Raw genomic sequence first — 23,507 nt, 5'->3', positions numbered from 1 at the left:
TTAAACTGCAAATATATATGTTAGTTGCAAACTAAATACAGTATTGGTGTCTATATTTTAACTAAGTTTAATAATTTGTTGTAAATAAAATGACATTCTTACCTGTGTTTGTGTCGATCTAATGGGAGAGGTGGCATCGTCGTTCTCTGGCAAGCTTTGTGAAGACTGGTTTGTAGGAGATTAGGCCCATGCACTGATGGAGATGCTCATCTGTGAGGCGATTGCGGTGTTGGTTTTTTATAATGTTCATAGAGGAAAACCCTGATTCACACAGGTACGTCGATCCAAACATCGTTAAAAGAAAGACTGCGAAGTTCTGGTTATTCTGAAATTGGTCAGCATATTGAGTCCAGAAATCACAAGGTCCCACTTCTCTGAATTTTGCTTTCAAGACGTCTGAACTCTGGAGTTACAATTTCTAATTGAAAGGCACCTTCATCAATTGAATGAAGAATGTCCTTCGCTTCAGAAGGGCAAGGTCCGTCAGCAGAGACAACAAACGGATCACGAACAAATAAAAGCACATCCTTTGGAATTTTAAAGTTCTCAAATCGCATTTGAAAGTTTTTGATGAGATTGTTCATGAATTCTTGCATCATTTTCATCGAGGTGTCATCTGTAGCAACAACACGCAATGTGGGAAAGTGCAACATTTTTCCTGTTAAGTCAGTGTTGAAGATTTCAAAGTTCCTCTGAAACGCGCACACCTTCTCAATCAGATCCCCGACACTGCTTGCACGGCCTTGCAGCTGCACTGCAGGTTGTGGGAATTCAAGTGACCAGTAATATCACACAGAAAAGCTACCTGGGACATTATAGGAACATCATTCATAAATTCCAGTAATTCACCAGCCTTGCTGGTCTTGAAAGAAATTCTATTATTTCTTTCTGAAGTGCACAAAACCTCTAACACACGCTCCCGACTTAACTAGCGACCGTCATGGAGGGGGCTCCGTCTGTAACAAGCAGGTTAATTTTCTGCAGATCTAATCCATGCTGATTACAAAAGCCTTTTAACTTTTCAAAAACGATCTCTCCTGTAGTGTAGGTTTCTAATGGTATTAAGCACAACAATTGTTCCTTGAAGATTTCACCATCATAAAATCTAACAAACAATGATAGCTGGGCAGTGTCGGTAAAATCACATGATTCGTAAATTGCAAGAGACGTGTATTTTATATTTTTCAATTCGGAAAGCAGTGCTGACAGACAATCCTCGCCAATAATCTCCGCTCTTCGTGCTGCTGTCGAATCAGACAGTGGAACTTGCTTCACGCGGTTCAGAATGTCGTCTTTGTTTTTATCTCCGGCCAGCAGCTTGTCCAGTAATTCCAACGTGCACTCCTTCATAAACTCAGAGTCCAGAAAAGGCTTTTTTCTTTTTAGCTAGTGGCCACATTACCCAAAGAGAAGCAGCGGTTGCTTTTTCCTGTACAGTCGCTGATGTTGTGAGAATCAAATTTGACGCGCGATATGAAGACTTCAGACTTTCAATTTTGTCACCTCTTAAGACACTGCCAGGAGGATGGGCCGTGTTGAAATTACTGTGCTTTGATTCAAAGTGCCGCCTCAGGTTGGCGACCTTGCAGACTGCTACAGTGGTTTGGCATATTAAACACAATGGTTTTGCATTTAAATGAGATGGCATAATAAACAGAAAACCTGCCGTCCAGTTTGGATTAAATGCACGGTTTTCGCTGTCCACTTTGCGACGTTTACTCCCGCTTGCACTCATTTTTGGCTCCATTTCCACCACACTAATAACGAAAAAAATGGGCGGTGTCCTAGCTGAATGTACTGTCTGATGCAATCGTGAGAGCATAAGACCCAATAGGCAAGTGATAGAGCAAATTGATAGGCAGCACATTATACTGCTTGTAAATTGTATATACTTGCTCTTACTGCTAGACGAGACGTGAATAATTTATTATCATAGCAATTTTTTATTTTTTTGTTAATTTTTAAGGTAAGCTGGCGGGCCGCACAGGAAGCCTTGGTGGGCTGTATTTGGCCGGCGGGCCGCCTATTGAGTACCACTGCTGTACACAGAGCAACCTATAACACCGTGTAACAATTTTTTTTTTTTTTTGTTCCTGGGTATTAAGTGTTATTTCCTAATTGCTTATGCCTCAAAAGTATAGAAAATGGCTATTTTTCCCCACAAACTTTGCTTTTGTGACCAGGACAGTGATATTTTGAAATTTACCTATTTCCAATGAGAAAAAGGGGGAATTTGTGTCTTTTCGTTCACATAAAGTCAGAAAAAAACAACATATGAATCCAAATTAACATGTATTTATACTAAAGTAATACAAAAATGACTACAAAAGATTTAGAAGTGAGTAGTTTTTCGAGATTTACGATTATACTGTAAATCACTTTCACGAATCAGCCCCCAAATGTAGTCTCCCATCATGTTCTCGTTATACTGTCCTTGGTAGCGGTGTTCAAAGTCCAGTATATCCTGGTGGAAGCGCTCGCCTTGCTCTCCGAGTACGCTCCCATGTTCTCCTTGAATTTATCAAGATGAGCATCAAGGATATGGACTTTGAGGGACATCCTACAGCCCATTGTGCCGTAGTTCTTCACCAGAGTCTCAACCAGCTCCACATAGTTTTCGGCCTTGTGATTGCCCAGGAAGCCCCGAACCACTGCGACAAAGCTGTTCCAAGCCTCTTTCTCCTTACTAGTGAGCTTCTTGGGGAATTCATTGCACTCCAGGATCTTCTTTATCTGTGGTCCGACGAAGACACCGGTTTTGACCTTCGCCTCAGACAGCTTAGGGAAGAAGTCTTGAAGGTACTTGAAGGCTGCCGACTCCTTATCTAGAGCTCTGACAAATTGTTTCATAAGGCCCAATTTGATGTGCAGTGGTGGCATCAGCACCTTCCGGGGGTCCCAGCCGTAATCATACTTCAAGGCGTCCAGCAAGGTCTTGATGCTGTTGTAATCCTCTTTGAGGTGCACCGAGTGAGCCAGGGGAAGAGACGGGTACTTGTTACCATTATGGAGCAGCACGGCTTTGAGGCTCCTGGATGAGCTGTCACTGAAGGACAGTATAACGAGAACATGATGGGAGACTACATTTGGGGGCTGATTCGTGAAAGTGATTTACAGTATAATCGTAAATCTCGAAAAACTACTCACTTCTAAATCTTTTGTAGTCATTTTTGTATTACTTTAGTATAAATACATGTTAATTTGGATTCATATGTTGTTTTTTTCTGACTTTATGTGAATGAAAAGACACAAATTTGGCTGAGAGGCAGGTCTTTGGGGATTGCTCCCCTATAAGATAACGCTCTGGTGTTCCCTCAGCCTGCCCCTCTAAGACGAAACGAGCCAGCTGGCGGAAGCTCTGCTGCCGGACCGAGCAAGGCTGGAGAAGAACGAGCACAACAACAAATTAATTACAAAGAAAAGGAATTTTTTAGTAGCGGGAAAAAACTTGGGCAGAACCCGAACAGTACAATTAGGTTGAGGGGACGGGTGAGCGTAGGACGGAGACCCGAGCCGTGCGGATAACGACGGTCGGGGTAAAGCTGCCGAGTGCAGCACCTTTATTTTGTAGATTTATTAATGTGTTTTATTTTCCCTTCTTCTTTCGCCTTTTGTTTTCATTATTCTTTTGAACACCTGTGAGTGCGAAACATTGGTCTGTATCTGTATTGGTATTACTGTGGACCTGACTACCGTTGTCGGTATTCAGGCCACAGACAACAGCGCCCTCTGCAGGCTAAAGAGAGAATAAAGCCAAAAGAGAATAATAAAACTGGGCACCAGTGCAGTGTTGCAAATAAAACTTCTGTCTCCCGTGTGTGTCAGTGAATTGCCCACCACCCTTCCACACTGCCGCATACACCTTTCACTCAAAAAAGGTGCTCAACCTTGTTCAAGGGAAGACAGGTTTTAGGGTCACTCGTTACAAAACCCTGGAATGGAATCTAACGGTAGGGTTTCTTTATCCAAACTACAAACTTGTTGTGGGTCGAAAATCCTTACTGCCTTCAGAAACTTGTGAGCTGGTTCTGCATTGATCAGGGTTGTAGTAGCTTGTAAATGTTTCATAAACTTTGTGGAAAGTTTTAACACAATGTTTGTTTATACTGGCATCTGTGCTGTGAAACTCTTGTGCCAGTGCTCGGCATATATTTATTAATTCTCCAAGTTTATTATACATTTGATAAACTCTAATGTTACGGCTTTCAACCCACTGTATAACATCCACTAGTCCCTTACCATGCGTTGCAATCAGGGAGAGTTGAGACACCAGGTGGATATTGCTGCGTGCTATCTCTCAAAGAAATCCTTTTTGATTTTGTTGGTGCATTTATTTTTTCTAAAACAGCAAGTCTCGAGGTAAGCGTTTTCTTTTAAACGCATCCATTTTGTAATTAGGGGTTATTTTCTAATTATCCAGAATTGCATGTGTTGATTCCTGTTATTCTTTAGATCAGTTTAGCTGGAGTGGCTACATGGACATCTGGTGGTTTAGGACTGAATTGCAGGTTAGTCCTGTCGTTTTAATTCTCCCGTGAATTTCACAGGGCCTTAGTTATAATGTATGCATTTCTGCTGACCAGACTGGTTCCTGACCTGACTTACAAGCTCTGTATTATATAAGGTCTTAAATAGTCTTGTGTCAATTACCTCTTCAGTATTGTATGGAAAGCAATGTTAGAAGTCACTTTCAATGAAAACAGATAAGGCAATCTTACTGATGCATACCCTGATGGTATGCATCAATAAGATTAACTTACCCTGATGGTTAAAAACAAAGCAAAAAGAGTCTGACACAAAAAGTGGAGAATTAAACTGTGTGCCTTGTTTTGGCATGTTGCTATTGTCCAGCAATCTCTGGCACTGTAAATATATTAGCTAACCAGTCATTTCCAGGTCACTCCCTCGATTTCTGCTGACAGCATTGCCCCTTTCATGACATAATGTCGTTCCATTGAAATCCTGACTAATACCTTCTTTCTGTTGAGCAGGTATATATAGAGGGGTTGCAGTCACCAGTTTTCCCACAGTGCAGCTAACCAACTTCCCTTCACACTACGATTGCATTGTAAACAGCAGCAGCCACCAGCAACTACCATGGACATTGCCATCCATCACCCCTGGATCAGAAGAGCACTTGGATCCCTCTATCCAAGCCGACTCTTTGATCAGTTTTTTGGGGAGGGCCTCTATGACTACGACCTTTTTCCTTTCGCCACCTCGACCATCAGCCCTTTCTACAGACAGTCCCTCGCTCGCAATTACCTGGAATCAACCAACTCTGGAATCTCTGAGGTAAACTATTTATTTATTTGGTATGTATTGACGTATTTTTGTATATATTATATAATAGTTAGAATTAGAAACCCCTGCCAAAACGGTGTCAGCAGGGTGTAGTACCTCCAATAACAGCCAGTGCAGCAGTGATTCATTGAGACCATTCCTCAATGATACCAACTCATAGAGGCCCATAGAGGCATTACTGTGGGAAGTGTTGAAAACCAAATTCAGTTGTCGTGGTAAGGGTGCAGAATAGGTTATCAAGTCACATTGTTGTTATTGAATCATAGGATCACTGGGATTCAACAACAGAAAGTTCTGGGTCAGTTAGCTACTTGGGACTTGATTAGCATTATAGGGGCTGAATGGTTTGTATGTATGTTCCAAAACATACCATTGAAAGCATGATCTTAAGAAAATGCGTTGCTTAGTACTGCAATTAGTAATTTCAATTCAATTTAAATGTATTGTATTTATATAGCATCTTTCATACCACAGTATCTCAAAGTGCGTTACATGTCGATTAAAAACAGAAAGCATACAATGTCAAGATGAGTAAAAATGACAAGATAACAATACATTGTAATAATAATAAAAAATAGTATCAATACATAATCTAAATAAAACAACTGAAGAAAACTTAATTAGAATGATAAAACCCCAAATTACAAAAAAAAGCAGATAAACTAGATAAAAACAATAATATCTGTGTGTCAGGTTAAAAAGGCTAAACTATAAAAGTAAGTCTTTAATCTTCAATAAAAAAGATTGACCGAAGCAGCACATCTAATAGAAAAGGGCAATGAGTTCCACAATTTGGGGGCATTATAATGAAATGCCCTTTTTTCCCTCCCCTTTTCAATTTTCCCTTTGGGAGGCACAAAAGGCCAGTGTTAGCTGACCTTAAAGTGCACAGAGGTTTATATGGGGAGAATCTCTTAGGTAATCTGGTGCCAAGCCATTTAGTGCTTTATGTGTCAATAGTATTTTAATTGTTGTAATTAATGTTTGATATAATAGTTTAATTTTTGCTTGTTTTGTAAAGCACTTTTGGGTGGCTTGCCATAAAAGGCACTATATAAAAATACATTGATTGATTGAATAGTAAGATTTTAAAATCAGTTCTAAAATGCACTGTAAGCCAGTGCAGCAAGGCCAGCACAGGAGTTATATGAGCCAGTTTCTTTGTTGTAGTGAGAATCCCAGCAGCTGCATTCTGAACAAGCTGCAAATGTGAAAAGGCATAACCCGAAAGCCCAGCAAATAAAGCACTGCAATAGTCAAGTCTAGACTTAAACAAAAGCATGAATTAACTTCTCCGCATCAGACAAAGAAAGACAAGATGTCATTTTAGCAATGTTTCATATATGATAAAATGACACTTGTCATTTTTCTGAATATGAGCCTCAAAACTCAAATCAGAATCAAATATAACCCTCACATTTCTCACATCACATTTTAAGGAATTTGCAAGCTCTAGTTGTTGCTGAAAACCTAACAGCAAAACTTCTGTCTTATCTGAGAAATCCAACTTTTAATATTAGCAAGACACTGTATTAAGGCTGAAATAGAAGTGGTGTCAGCAGGTTTCACAGAAATATAAAGTTTGTCAACATAACAGTGAACATTTACACTGTGCTTTGAATGATCTCACCCAGTGGTATCATATATACATTAAATAATACGGGACCCAGCATAGAGCCCTGGGTGACACCAGAAGTAATAGTAGATAACCCTGATACAGACTTCCCTAAAGAAACAAAGCACTGTCTAATCGTTAGATCAGTGGCTCTCAATCCTGATCCTCGGGGACCCGTGTCTGCTGGTTTTCATTCCAACTGAGCTCTCAGTTACTTAACTAAATCCTTAATTGAACTAACAAGTAGCTTAATTAGGTCTTTTTAATTGTCCTCAGCTTAAAAAAAGTTGCAGATTTCAAGTTACTTATAACATTTTATAGTTAAGATGAAATCTCCAACTAAAAGCCTTAAAAATTCCAGTCTTTGGATTAGATTCAATGTCAACATGTACATTAAAATCTCCAATTAAAAGAATCCTATCATTTCAGCAGATGAAATAGACAGGAAATCTGCAGATTCTGACAGAGAAGACGGGTTGGATTTCAGTGGCCGGTAAATAACTACAATAAAAACAGGTAGTTGAATTAAACATTAAAGATAAGGATTCAAATGAAGAGTACTCGTCAACACTTTCTTGCTAACAATTGTAATCTGCACAAAAAATAGTATAATTTGAGAAGTGGCCTCAATCAGAGAAATATTATCATCAACACTGAGCAAGGTTTCGGTTTAGAATAAAAAATCAAGGTTGCGATCTAAAAAAAAAATCCTACCTTGATGTGCTTTACGTTTAAACTTTGACTAGCCCTATCTATATCCCCATCCTCCCTCTTCAATGGTGTAAATAACTGGTTATGTAGTTTTCAACATTGGTAGCCACACATTGCCTATACTGAAAAAACGAATGGAAAAATTACATATGACCTATAAATTCCTCTTGCTATCCTACAAGACTAAATGGACTTGGTTCAGATATCTAGAGCCCCGTGTTTTTTGCAAATACGAAATAACGAAAAAACACTGTGACGGCGTGCCCACACCTTGTGTGTATTTTATTTTATTTGAATGTGTTTATTTGTATTCTTGTTGTTGTTGTTGTTATATATTATGTTTGTGTATATGCAGGTGGATGGAAGCTGTCTCCTAGTTAGTACCGTTTTGTTTGGATTGGCAGGGAGGGGGGTTAAATCCTTCCCTGCCAAAATATATGTGAGAATGTGGCTAGAGCCTTAATTATGTAGTTGTTAATTATTGGGTAATTTGGCTCCAGCCACAAACTATAAAAATGAGGAAAAATCCTTGGTCAGACAGAGAGAGTTGTGAGGAGAATAATGTGAATACTGCCAGCCAGCAAACAAGGGACTCGTTTGTATAAAAGGTACTCTTTTGTTGGCCAACGTGCCCTTTTCTTTGTGTTTTTTTGTGTAAAGTCTTTTGTTTAAATATTTACTTTTGTTTATTTAATAAAACAATGAGTGCCAATGCACTCAGTTTCAACTCTGTATACCTTTTGTTATTGTTTTGCACTTCTTCCTGGTCTGTGACATCATCATCCACACGCACCACTCAAGCCCACCTGATCACATATGGTGTCAGTAGTGGAATAAACGCCTCTAGAGGCCGGACCAGGACCACTAAGTGTTTTTTTTTTGTTTGTTTGTTTTTTTTCAAAAAGTTTTGTTTAAAAAAAAAAATGGCAGAACAAGACACCAGGAGCGACAGCAGCAACCTCCCCAGTGTCCAGCGCCCAGATGGGAGCAGCACGAGCATCCAGCGCCCAGGAGGGGCTGCTGGGGCGAATACTTCCAGCTGGTGCCTGCTGTGCGTCCTTGGCTGCCTTCAGCTTGGAAGGGAGGAGGGAGGGCCAGAGAGTGGCTGGGAAGCCTACCTCAGTGCTCTTGAGGCTGAGAACCTGTGCTCTGCCTGCGAGGAACAGGGAGGAGCTAAGACCAACTGCAACTTTCTATGGCTGGAGGAGGACTGCCTGCGGCTCCTATCTTCCCCACCAGGGGAAGATTACATGATAGTTCCGTATCTACCACCAGAGGGAGACTACCCTCTGCTTCTGCCTCCACCACCATGGGAGAACTATCTGCCACTCCCAACTCTACCGACACGGGAGGACTACCTGCCACTCCCACCTCCACCACCAGAGCAGCTGGAGCTACCTCCACCACCAGAGGGAGAGGAGCTTCAGCTGATTAGGCTCGCACCACCTGCGGTTGCCTGTTCCGCACCGCCTGCGTTTGCCCGTCCCGCACCGCCTGGGGCTGCCATGCCTATATTGCCTAGGGCTGCCACGCCTGCACCGCCTAGTGCTGCCGAGCCTGCACTGCCTGGAGATGCCTGTTCGCCACCACCAGGGATACCTGCACGACACCGCCCGGGGATGCCTCCACATCACCGCCCGAGGATGCCTGCTGGTCACCGCCCGGGGATGCCTTCAAGTCACCGCCCGGGGATGCCTTCAAGTCACCGCCCGGGGATGCCTGCACGTCACCGCCCGGGGATGGAGGGGGAAACCCCGTTCTAAAAATAAATAAACAAATAAACGTACAGGCTCCTCGTCCTGTTACAATGACCTGCTGATAAGCTCTGACTCGGGCTTAGGGTTAGGGTTAGGGATATATTTTTTTTTAAATATTTGACCCATAATATTAATATTAATATTTATTACATATGATATAACTACTGCTTGGAACTTTCTGTCTGAAAAAAAATCACAATACACAAACAGCATCCCCACATCACTGTTGGCCCTGATGCTAGAACATAAATGGAAATAAATGGCAAACCTGTTCCATTTCCACATCGAACAAGCTGAACGTGTCAGAACATAAGAACATAAGAATATAAGAAAATTTTCAAACGAGAGGAGGCCATTCAGCCCATCTTGCTTGTTTGGTTGTTAGTAGCTTATTGATCCCAGAATCTCATCAAGCAGCTTCTTGAAGGATCCCAGGGTGTCAGCTTCAACAACATTACATTACATAGTCTGCCTACCTCATGAAATTCCACCATAAGTAACGGATGGTAAAAATTCAGTATTTAAAAGAAATGACATGCTTTTCTGGTATATTAATTTAAGTGTGTTCATAGAATTATGTTTTCACTTATGAGTTGTAACAAATGCATTTGTATTGTGGGCTAAGTTGAGATGCAGACATCTCATTTATAAAAACATTTTCATACAAACTTTTGTACTTGATAACATTAATTTAGGGTTAATTGATGGAAATAAATAACAAACTGGGACGTTAAAGGTTAAATTAATCAACCTTAAGCTGAACTGGAGCTGAAAGTCAAGTAGAAACTAGATATATGTAAAAAAAAAAAAAAAAAAAAGACAACCAGTTCTCCAGATGTGTCTAAGGCAGGTGAAACACAGACTTAATTCAGGCATTGCCTCAAATCTTGTTTTTAGGTGCGATCTGACAGAGACAAGTTCACAATTTACCTGGATGTGAAACATTTCTCACCTGAGGAACTCAGTGTGAAGATTGTGGATGATTATGTAGAAATCCAAGGCAAACATGGAGAAAGACAGGTAAGTCATCCATAGCCTGACATTATTAATGTAAACATACGGTAGTACAGGAAGAGTAGATTGATATGAAAATGTTTTGGGGGGGAAGGGGGCGGGACAGCTTAGTATCATGACAGCCATCTCTGGTTCTTAGTTACTGTGCTTCCATTCCTCCTAAATTCCTGCCACCACCATGTTTTAACATCATATTCTGTTTAGTTGAACTAAAGAATAGGATTGTCTCAGCGTGTATTTAAAAGGTTACATTGATTTCTGACTTGAAATGACCAAAAATGCTGTGTTTATGTAAAAACCATTTTAGGATCAAGAATGCATTAGGACAGTTTATTATAATTGAATGTCACAATTAAATATTTATACTCAAGTGTTATTTGCTTATTAACTTGACAACCCTTAAAGTTTTGTGACTAGATCCCTGTGGCAGAGCAGAAGTCCTGCTGGTATAAAATCTGTCCCTGCCAGCAATCGCAGGTGTGGCCATTCCCCAACTAGGTAACTGAGTGTTAATTGGGGCGTGGTGACAGGTATAAAAAGGAAGCAAAATTCTTTGTTTGTTGGAGGTGAGTGAGTGAGTGAGTGAGTGAGTGAGTGAGGGAGGGAGGGAGGGAGGGAGGGAGGGAGGGAGGGAGGGAGGGAGGATTTCTGTATTGTTTTGCAACATAGTAGTGAAGACTAATGCCCGGCCTATAATTGTGTTTTTTTGTTTAAACCTTTTATTTTGGCCCTCATGCCATGTTTTGTTCCTGTGTTTTGAATGCCACATTGTTTTCCTGTAGAATGTTGTCTTTATATATCCTTGAATATCAATGATACAACAAAAGTACAAAAGGATAATATGTTCCCTACTTGCAGGCTATGAAATGGTTGGTTGTAAAGGTATGCGTTTTATTATTTGATTGGAAAAATGGGTAAAAATCCATACAATATAGGAAAATGTGAAATAATTTCCTAATAAATTATTTTATACAGTAATTATACGCCATATGTCTTCAGGAGAGGATAATGTTTGAAAACTATGTAATATACTATATACTCTCTCTCTCTCTCTCTCTCTCTCTCTCTCTCTATATATATATATATATATATACATATATATGTAATTCATCTATTTGTTGTTTTTAATTTACAAAACATTGGAAACAACAACAAATATTTCAACAATGCAAGTTGTTCAAATTAATATATAGGGAGACCATAGATGCATATTTAAATGTAAAATAATAAGGGCTCCTGAGTGGCGCATCCGGTAAAGGTGCTCCACGTGGAGTGCAGGTTGCGCCCTATAGCATGGTGGTCGCTGGTTTGTCCAGGGCAGGGTATCCTCGGCTCACCACGTGCCAGCAACTCCCAGGGTAAAATCAATTGGCGACTACTAAATGAAAAAAAATAATAATAATAAATTAAAAAAAGGTAAAATAATAACATTTACTTGTATAATTTAATTAATTAACTATATACAATACATTCAATAAATACAATAATGTTTTCACTGTACAGCCCAAAAACTAAATGTTGTAGAGACCCCTGTTATAATATAATTCATACTTCATTTGTAACGGTCACTACAAATTATGAGCAATGACCAGCTACAGCAAATAAAAGAAAAGAATTTCCGATTTGCAAACAAGGTGAAATACAATGGTATTTTATTGCACTGCTCGCAAGAGCTACACACAATTTCTTGATCAGTTATCCAGCAAAATATTTTATTTAAATAATATTAGACTTTATTGTAAATCAATCAGAAAAAAACATGTAAACATTACTTCAACTAATTTAGCAGTAAGCATTTACAAGTTCTCATTAACAGTGATTTACATACGATAACACCGTGTAACAATTTTTTTTTTTTTTGGTTCCTGAGTAGTAAGTGTTATTTCCTAATTGCTTATGCCTCAAAAGTATAGAAAATGGCTATTATTCCCCACAAACTTTGCTTTTGTGACCAGGACAGTGATATTTTGAAATTGACCTATTTTCCAGAACATTCCAGATAGATTCAGTGCTGAGTAAACTTGGAGTAACTTCTAGAACTTTCTAGAACTTTCCAGTAATATAAATAGTAGTATAAATACAGGGGCCTTCAGCCCACCAGTTCAGTTTAGTTCCAGCTGCCTAAGTGGATACATATCTGCATTTTTCTGAGATGGCATCAAAAGGCTGCAATGGTGGCATTCCTGATGGGTCTCTGTGGCGGAGCCCCACGGAGGGGAACTGCCGGCCATGAAGAAGGGGGGAGAGGTCAGACCAGCTCCCCCAGCCGCACTTTCGCGGCAGGATAGAGTGTGGCGGGAGCCCCGGAAGAGGGAGCTGCCGGCAACGAAGAATGGGGGGGTGCCAGAGATTCCACCATGGCCACCCCCTAGAAGTAACTTGCTTCCCCCTCTTCCGGGACTTTAAGACTGAGGGGGGAGGTGGCCGTTGGGGCCATGTGTGCTGCGCACAAGGGGGGGCATGTGTGGCGGAGTGTCCCGCCCCTATTTATTATTATTTGTATTTTTGTTTGCGGCGCGGGTAAAAGCGCCGCGTCTTTTATTATTATTTAAAAAACCCTGTGAGGATGCATGGCTGATCAGCTACTGATTATTTAAATAGCTGACAGTCATGCATCCTTACCAAACGCGTGCAGACTCTGGCCGGGGGATAATAAGATAATTACCAACTAGTTAAATCCCTCGGCCAGAGTATATAAACCAGCAGCTCTCTGCACTCGGGGTTGGGGTGTTGGAGTAGAGAGTACGGGGAGCGGAGAGAAGGAATAACATTTAAAAAACAATTGCTAATACGTGCTGGATTATCCAGCACGGCACTTACTTGTTTGTTTATTTATTCGTTTGGCCCTCGTGCCCTTTTGTTTGTATTTTGTTTAAATATTTTGTTTGTTTATTATTAAATACGCTGAGTGCTTTTGCACTCGGTTTCACCCGCCCATCCACTGTTTTGGAGTCAGTTACTTCCTGGTCCGTGACGTCATCCACCACACCACTGCGAGCCAGACTGTCACAGTCTCCAAGGCGGTTTTACCAAGTTTCCCTGCTATCTTTGCCTTTGGGACAGCAGGGACACCAAGGCGCACTACCACAGGCGGGACTGGCCACAGCGGACCGAGTTCTCTGTGGGGAGGAACAACGTCAAGTGGGAGCCACTGGTGGACCCCCGGAAGGTGCTGATGCCACCACTGCACATCAAATTGGGCCTTATGAAACAATTTGTCAGAGCTCTAGATAAGGAGTCGGCAGCCTTCAAGTACCTTCAAGACTTCTTCCCTAAGCTGTCTGAGGCAAAGGTCAAAGCCGGTGTCTTCGTCGGACCACAGATAAAGAAGATCCTGGAGTGCAATGAATTCCCCAAGAAGCTCACTAGTAAGGAGAAAGAGGCTTGGAACAGCTTTGTCGCAGTGGTTCGGGGCTTCCTGGGCAATCACAAGGCTGAAAACTATGTGGAGCTGGTTGAGACTCTGGTGAAGAACTACGGCACAATGGGCTGTAGGATGTCCCTCAAAGTCCATATCCTTGATGCTCATCTTGATAAATTCAAGGAGAACATGGGAGCGTACTCGGAGGAGCAAGGCGAGCACTTCCACCAGGATATACTGGACTCTGAACGCCGCTACCAAGGACAGTATAACGAGAACATGATGGGAGACTACATTTGGGGGCTGATTCGTGAAAGTGATTTACAGTATAATCGTAAATCTCGAAAAACTACTCACTTCTAAATCTTTTGTAGTCATTTTTGTATTACTTTAGTATAAATACATGTTAATTTGGATTCATATGTTGTTTTTTTCTGACTTTATGTGAACGAAAAGACACAAATTCGCCCGTTTTCTCATTGGAAATAGGTAAATTTCAAAATATCACTGTCCTGGTCACAAAAGCAAAGTTTGTGGGGAATAATAGCCATTTTCTATACTTTTGAGGCATAAGCAATTAGGAAATAACACTTACTACCCAGGAACAAAAATTGTGTTACATAGTATAATATTTATTTATATTAACAGAAGCTGTTTATAAAAATCCTTTTAGATTTAATTAAGTACAAATCAGAAACTAACCTCAATTCTTAAAAAATGAGAGAGAGACTGTACGGAAAACTAGTCATATCATATCACTTCATAGCACAAGCACCTCCTTCTTATCTGTTTTGTTTGGTTGTCAGCGACATCTTTCAAATGTGATTTGCTAAAAAAAACTTGAATGACACATATAGTAAATAATAGACCAATCGAAAGCAGAAGTTGTGGTGCTTATTGTGGTGACATAATTTTTTCAAGTTTCTTGTTGTTTTAGCCAACAGCTTCGTTTATTAAAGATACAGCGGTCTGCTGCAAATTTGCATACAAAGTGTTAATAAACGTGCGCATCCGCACTTAAACTGCAGCTTTCTGTCTCTGGGTCTAATTCCTGCTGGTAGCCAGCCTGGGCCGTGACGCTACCATCTGTTTAACACTGAACGTGACGTGACACTACCCTCTGTTTAACACTGAACGTGACGTGACGCTACCAGAGGTTTAACACTGAACGTGACATGATGCTATCCTCTGTTTAACACTGAACGTGAAGTGACGCTACCCTCTGTTTAACACTGAACGTGACGTGACGCTACCCTCTGTTTAACACTGAACGTGACATGACGCTGCCAGAGGTTTAACACTGAACGTGACATGACGCTGCCAGAGGTTTAACACTGAACGTGAAATGACGCTACCCTCTGTTTAACACTGAACGTGACGTGACGCTACCCTCTGTTTAACACTGAACGTGACGTGACGCTACCCTCTGTTTAACACTGAACGTGACGTGACGCTACCAGAGGTTTAACACTGAACGTGACGCTACCAGAGGTTTAACACTGAACGTGACGTGACGCTGCCAGAGGTTTAACACTGAACGTGAAGTGACGCTACCCTCTGTTTAACACTGAACGTGACGTGACGCTACCCTCTGTTTAACACTGAACGTGACGTGACGCTACCCTCTGTTTAACACTGAACGTGACATGACGCTGCCAGAGGTTTAACACTGAACGTGACATGACGCTGCCAGAGGTTTAACACTGAACGTGAAATGACGCTACCCTCTGTTTAACACTGAACGTGACGTGACGCTACCCTCTGTTTAACACTGAACGTGACGTGACGCTACCCTCTGTTTAACACTGAACGTGATGTGACGCTACCAGAGGTTTAACACTGAACGTGACGTGACGCTACCAGAGGTTTAACACTGAACGTGACGTGACGCTACCCTCTGTTTAACACTGAACGTGACGTGACGCTACCCTCTGTTTAACACTGAACGTGATGTGACGCTACCAGAGGTTTAACACTGAACGTGACGTGACGCTACCAGAGGTTTAACACTGAACGTGACATGACGCTGCCAGAGGTTTAACACTGAACGTGAAGTGACGCTACCCTCTGTTTAACACTGAACGTGACGTGACGCTACCCTCTGTTTAACACTGAACGTGACGTGACGCTGCCAGAGGTTTAACACTGAACATGACGTGACGCTACCCTCTGTTTAACACTGAATGTGACGTGATGCTACCCTCTGTTTAACACTGAACGTGATGTGACTCTACCAGAGGTTTAACACTGAACGTGACATGATGCTACCCTCTGTTTAACACTGAACGTGATGTGATGCTACCAGAGGTTTAACACTGAACGTGACGTGACGCTACCAGAGGTTTAACACTGAACGTGACATGACGCTACCCTCTGTTTAACACTGAACGTGATTTGACGCTACCAGAGGTTTAACACTGAATGTGACGTGATGCTACCCTCTGTTTAACACTGAACGTCACGTGACGCTACCTTCTGTTTAACACTGAGAGTGACGTGATGCTACCCTCTGTTTAACACTGAACGTCACGTGACGCTACCAGAGGTTTAACACTGAACGTGACGTGACGCTACCCTCTGTTTAACACTGAACGTGACATGACGCTACCCTCTGTTTAACACTGAACGTGACGTGACGCTACCAGAGGTTTAACACTGAACGTGACATGACGCTACCCTCTGTTTAACACTGAACGTGAAGTGACGCTACCAGAGGTTTAACACTGAACGTGACGTGACGCTACCCTCTGTTTAACACTGAACGTGATGTGACGCTACCAGAGGTATAACACTGAACGTGACGTGACGCTACCCTCTGTTTAACACTGAACATGACGTGACGCTACCGTCTGTTTAACTCTGAACGTGACGTGACGCTGCCAGAGGTTTAACACTGAACATGACGTGACGCTACCAGAGGTTTAACACTGAACGTGACGTGACGCTACCGTCTGTTTAACACTGAACGTGATGTGACGCTACCAGAGGTTTAACACTGAACATGACGTGACGCTACCCTCTGTTTAACACTGAACGTGACGTGACGCTACCAGAGGTTTAACACTGAACGTGACGTGATGCTACCAGAGGTTTACCACTGAACGTGACGTGATGCTACAAGAGGTTTAACACTGAATGTCACGTTCAGCTACCAGAGGTTTAACACTGAGCGTGACGTGATGCTGCCAGAGGTTTAACACTGAACATGACATGACGCTACCCTCTGTTTAACACTGAACATGATGTGACGCTACCAGAGGTTTAACACTGAACGTGATGTGACGCTACCAGAGGTTTAACACTGAACATGACGTGATGCTACCCTCTGTTTAACACTGAACGTGATGTGACTCTACCAGAGGTTTAACACTGAGCGTGACGTGACGCTACCAGAGGTTTAACACTGAACGTGACGTAATGCTACCCTTTGTTTAACACTGAGCGTGACGTGACGCTACCCTCTGTTTAACACTGAACGTGATGTGACGCTACCAGAGGTTTAACACTGAACGTGACGTGACGCTACCAGAGGTTTAACACTGAGCGTGACGTGACGCTACCAGAGGTTTAACACTGAACGTGACGTGACGCTACCCTCTGTTTAACACTGAACGTGACGTGACGCTACCCTGTGTTTAACACTGAACGTGACGTGACGCTACCCTCTGTTTAACACTGAACGTGACGTGACGCTACCAGAGGTTTAACACTGAACGTGACGTGACACTACCCTGTGTTTAACACTGAACATGACGTGACGCTACCAGAGGTTTAACACTGAACGTGACGTGACGCTATCCTCTGTTTAACACTGAACGTGAAGTGACGCTACCAGAGGTGTAACACTGAACGTGACGTGACGCTGCCAGAGGTTTAACACTGAACGTGACGTGATGCTGCCAGAGGTTTAACACTGAACGTGACGTGACGCTGCCAGAGGTTTAACACTGAACGTGAAGTGACGCTACCCTCTGTTTAACACTGAACGTGACGTGACGCTACCAGAGGTTTAACACTGAACGTGACGTGACGCTACCAGAGGTGTAACACTGAACGTGACGTGACGCTGCCAGAGGTTTTTAACACTGAACACAGAGAAATGCAATTTTGCAATATCAGAAATTGAATTTGTCGTACTATCCAAGAATGACATTGGACCAGCAAAGTCCAAAATGAAACCTGTCAAACACCAGAAGGCCAGAAACAGCTACAGAAGTACAAAGCTTCTTAGGCTTATTAAATTATTACGGTAGGTTTATCCCGGACTTAGCTACAGTGACTGAACCACTGCAAACGTTTACCAGAGCGTCTGCCAAGTGGAACTGGAGTGAAAGGCAAGAAGCTGCATTCATTGAGTTGAAACGCAGGTTACCTAGCTCAAACACAGTGGCTTATTTTCAACAAGATGGTGAGACACATGTTACTGTTACTGCTACTCCCGTGGAGCCAGGGGCAATCTTAAGCCAACAAGAAGAAGATGGATTTTTCATGCCAGTGTACAATGCCAGCCACTAACAGATGTAGAATGATGCTACTCACAAAGAAGCAAAGAAGCACTGGCCATAGTGTGGGCATGTGAGAAATTCCATGTGTTCTGATACAGGAAAGACTTTGTCATGATCAACAATCACAAGACGCTGGACGGTCTACTTGCTGAAGTCCAAATGCCCTGAACACTGGGCATTACGATTACAACCGTATAGAGTCAAAGTTAAATACCGACCAGGACCAGAAAACGCAGCCGACTCATTGTCCAGGCTAACACTTAACCCACCTGCATCGAACAAATTAGGTGTTACCAAGAATGTTGTGCCAGTAGCGTTCATGTTCTGAGAGGTGAAAGCCCCAGTTGCCGACACAACACTGTCAGCATTGCGTAAATGAATTCGGACAGGTGACTGGAACACCTGTGACGCTGGCACTCGCATTGTCATGCCTGTGAAGTTGCAACATCAGACACTGTTGCTCACACACAAGGGGTACCACGGAATCGTAAAAATGAAATGGCGATTAAGGGAGAAGGTTTGGTCACTTTATATTGACAAGGAAGTTGAGCAACTTCCCAAAACCTGTTACACATGTCATCTAGTTGGTCAGCCATCAAATCCAGAACCGACAGTAAGTTCTGAAATGCCAGAAGCACTGTGGAAAATAACTGCAGTGGAGCTATCCATTTCTGTCATGCGGACATTTCCTAGTGAGTATAGACCACTAGTCCAGATAGATTGAAGTAGGAATTCTGAAGAATAGTTAAGTCTTCGACCATCATTAGCAACCTACACAATATGTTTGCCACCCACGGTTTGCCTGAAGTTATCATTACAGATAATGATCCACAGTTCGTATCTGCTAAATTTAAATGTTTTCTAAGAGAGAATGCGATCATGTATTGTCGAGCTACTCCATATTGGCCTCAAACTAATGGGGAGGTAGAGAGGCAGAACAAGGCTTTGTCTAAAGCTATTAGATCAGCGCATGCAGAAGGGAAAGATAGGCAGAAAGAACTGCCTGTATTCCTTTACAGAGCTTACAGAAACACACCACATTTAGTGATGGGGAAAAGCCCAGATGAATTATTGTTCAATCAGAATCTGAGAACAAAGTTTCCTTAATCTGATTAGTTTGTCAACAGGTTTCATCAAGACCGAAGCCAGCACAACAAATGTTTAAGACATGTTTACTTCAACAACCAAAATGCAACAAGCTATTAATTACATTTGAACATGACCCTTATTTAGTTGTGGACAGGAATGGGAACTGTTTAACTCTAGAGATATGGGGAGTACAGATTTGACGGAATGTGTCTCATGTCAAGAAGTGGATCGACCCACACAACTCTACTCTAGGTGACATGGAGGATATGGAAGCGTGGAGCGAAGTGGGAGGGAGCTGTGATACATTGCAACCATAGGTTCCAGACATTCTGGACATAGTGTACAAATTGACCCCATCGAGCTGAAAGACAGCCAGCATGGCGTAAGGATCATATACAGTATGCAAGGCATGAACCACATAAGGCAGAATAATCCTCGGTTGAGTCTTGGTGGCAGGGTAGTAGGGGTGAGATGATACACCAAGGTCACGATACGATATATATCACGATACACAAGCCACGATACAATTCATATCACGATACTTATGAAAAACTCATCTGTGCTTGACGGACTTGAAAATATTTCATATCTATACACAGATTCAGTTGAAAATCAATTATATGTATTTACCACTAAGTAGTATAGCACTTGTTTGAGTTTAAAGACAAAGCAGTATGTCAGCTAGAGTTTCTGGGATATCAGATTTAACTTAATTAACCAAATCTCCTTACCACATTTCTGAGAGAAGAAAAAATATTAAGCAATGTGTTTGATAACTATTAAAGTACAAAGTTTGTGTTTCTTTTGAAAAATCTAAATAGCAAGTCTTTCAGCATTAAGTTGTGATGTCTAATCAGTAACAATTTAAACATTTTTTGATTGCATCATACTTTTCAATAGATTATTATTATTATTATTATTATTATTATTATTATTATTATTATTATTATACCATAAATTTTATCACCAAGTATTTGTATTTTTCAAGAAGGTTGGTATTATTTTTTGTATACTATTCTATGTTGTGCTGTTTTTAAATGTGGTTAGAAATAATTTAAATTATTAGATTAAAATTAATGATAAAATTAGTATTAAATAAGTAATTTTCATCAGGATTAACACATTTCTGTAAAGAAAGCCAAAGTTTAAGGAATATTTAACTAAATAAAAACATTATTTGAGCGCACTGAAAGATGAACAAATGTAAAATAAAACTCGTAAGAAATGTAAAAATGCGCTATGTTTTGTCATCTATAATGAGCTTTACAGGAAACACATGTTCTTTACGCAAAAAAAGTTGAGTCAGATATGCTTCAAAATTCTTATAGCCTATCCGCCCTTGCAAATTACAGACTTTATGAAATAAAATGCTCTCTCACAGAAAGAGAAATATATAGCAGTTGAATACAAAAACTAGTAACTTTAAATTTAGCCACAGCAGTGAATTTTTACAGACACTGGTCGCTTCCTCATTCCTCTCTGTCCACAACAAACAAGGCAGGCTGTCTCCGCCTCCTCTACACTCCCATTGGCCAGAATCACAGCTGTCTCAGCTACCATTGGCCAGGCAACGTTTCTACTCGCCTGTTTCCTCTACGCCTGCTTAAATTCCGGCTCATTGCACAATGGGATATGTCTAGGAGGCTGTGTGGTCGTGGTTAAAGAAAAGGGCTTGTAACCAGGAGGTCCCTGGTTCAAATCCCACCCCAGCCACTGACTCATTGTGTGACCCTGAGCAAGTCACTTAACCTCCTTGTGCTCCCTCTTTCAGGTGAGATGTAATTGTAAGTGACTCTGCAGCTGATGCATAGTTCACACACTCTACTCTCTGTAAGTCGCCTTGGATAAAGGCGTCTGCTAAATAAACAAATAATAATAATAGGATTGAGTGGAGTTTACGTTCAAACAACCAACACCTTTTCTTTCACGATTTACAGTTTAGGAAATGTGGCATATTAGCTACTCATTTCAAGCTTGTATCGTAATACATGATACACAAAGGTGTATCTTATCGTGTTGTAAACTATCGCGATGCATCGATACACGATGAATTGTCTCACCACTACAGGGTAGTCCACACTAAGAAAACAATTATGTAAATATGTGAAGTGTTTTCTATTTTGTATCCATGCATTGTGTGTGCAATGTGCAGTTCAGTTCAGTTAGAGCATGTAAGAGCTTATTGAGTTAAGATGATACAGTAAGATAACACTGATATATAGAGTTGTGAAGGCAGTTTAGAAAAATAATAAAGAGATATGAAGTAATCTGAGAAAAGGAGGTGTAGGGTTCCTTTAAGGAACAGTAAGATACGTCACAGGAAGCAGTAGAAGACTGGAGAGACATCACAGATCACGGGCCGAGTACAGAGATGTAAGCAGGAGATGTTTGTAATATAATAGTACCAATTCCCACGAGTCTTTATCCACATTGAATACACTACACTTATAGAAAAGCTGATGGATCTAAATACTATTTCATGGACAGGTTAATGTGTGGTTCCTAAAACAGCACCTTTGTCTGTTGCCGGTTCAGGACTATAGAGCTATAGTCTACATGGTGCACACGTGGACTAGAATTCTGAATAGCTGCAAATGTTGCTTGGGGCAGCTAAAAAACCATCAGTTGTGGCAGACTGACCTGCAACTTGATGGTCCACTGTTCTTTTCCATTTATAAATGAATGTATGAGGTGCATGTAGGTGATATTAACCCAGCTGCCTTTTCCTTCCACACAGGATGACCATGGCTATATTTCTCGTGAGTTCCATCGCCGCTACCGCCTGCCCTCAAATGTGGACCAGTCAGTCATTACCTGCTCGCTGTCTTCCGATGGGCTCCTGACCTTCTGCGGGCCCAAAATTCAGATGGGCACAGACTCCAACCGCAGAGACCGCAACATCCCTGTCACCTGTGAGGAGAAGCCAACCTCTGCTGCTTCCTCTTAGGCGGATCCTGGAAAAGGATCAGGTTTTTCTTCCTTTCTCTCTGAACCAGAGAGCCATTTCATAGATATCAGTGCATATCAGGATTTTTTTTTCTCTTTTTATTTTAAAGTTATTATTGAAAGGATCAATGGAGACATAGCAGGGGTTTAAAGCTTAAGGTGAGAGAAAAATCTGCGAGAAAGAAATCTGCTTGTAACCTGTTCATCCTAGATATTCTGACCAATACATGGGGCAAAATGTGTTAAATCTTTCAATAAAACTAGTTTGGACCTATAAGGGAGATTCCACTTCTTCAGGTTAAATTCCATATAAGTGAAAAGTCGGTCTATTTTATGCAGAGTTACCAACAGCTGCAATTTTTCAAGCAAAAATGCAGTTGGATGTAGAAAACACTTTTGAATTAGTATGTGCTTACAGGCCCGTATGAAAACTCAAAAGGGGGCTATGGGAGGGAAGCAGGTTAAATGTACACTGATGTCAGTACGAGGATATTCATGGTCAGAGAGATTCCACATTTGGGACACGTTCCTACAAAGCCATCCACCCACAGGGCTTTCCACTCCTGTTCTGATCCTTTTGTAATCCCATCTTTCTTATGCTTTCCTGTCATGTAGTTTTGCTGTTAAAACTGATATCTGGCACATCATTTAAAATCTAATAAAGTTGTAAAATTAACAAAAGGAAAAAGTTATATTTTTTGTTTTATTTTTATTGTTTTAATGTATGTATGACATAAATAAGTGTCCAAACACTAATGCAAATGACACAAGTACTTCATAGGAGCTAAATATATATATATATATATATACAGTTGTAGTCAAAAGTTTAGATACCCCAATGTCCCCAAACACCCCAAACACTAATGCAAATGACACTAGTACTTCATACTGGGGTATGTAAACTTTTGACTACAACTGTGTGTGTGTGTGTGTGTGTGTGTGTGTGTTTATATATATATATATATATATATATATATATATATATATATATATATATATATATATATATAGTGCCTATAGAAGGTCTACACCCCCTTTCAAAATTTTCACCTTTTGTTGTCTTATAGGCTGGAATTAAAATGCATTAAAATAGTTTTTTTTTCATTTATCTACACATCCTACCCCACAATTTCCAAGTGAAAAAAAGATTCTAGAAATTTGCAGAAAATTAATTAAAAATAAAAACTGAAATCACTTGGTTGGAT

General features: G+C 41.1%; 1 protein-coding gene across 1 annotated transcript; it reads left to right on the top strand.

Moving 5' to 3' along the window:
• Positions 1-5,032: 5,032 nt before the first annotated feature.
• cryaa (crystallin, alpha A) lies at positions 5,033-22,990 on the top strand. Its single transcript, XM_034010411.3, has 3 exons — positions 5,033-5,295; positions 10,285-10,407; positions 22,094-22,990. Exons 1-3 carry the CDS (start codon positions 5,098-5,100, stop codon positions 22,301-22,303), a joined length of 531 nt encoding a protein of 176 aa, XP_033866302.1. The 5' UTR covers positions 5,033-5,097; the 3' UTR covers positions 22,304-22,990.
• The last annotated feature ends 517 nt before the right edge of the window (positions 22,991-23,507 follow it).

This window comes from Acipenser ruthenus, chromosome 9 (genome assembly GCF_902713425.1).
Source record: "Acipenser ruthenus chromosome 9, fAciRut3.2 maternal haplotype, whole genome shotgun sequence".
Taxonomy (NCBI): Eukaryota; Metazoa; Chordata; class Actinopteri; order Acipenseriformes; family Acipenseridae; genus Acipenser; species Acipenser ruthenus.
This window is presented reverse-complemented; position numbering and strand designations above follow the sequence as displayed.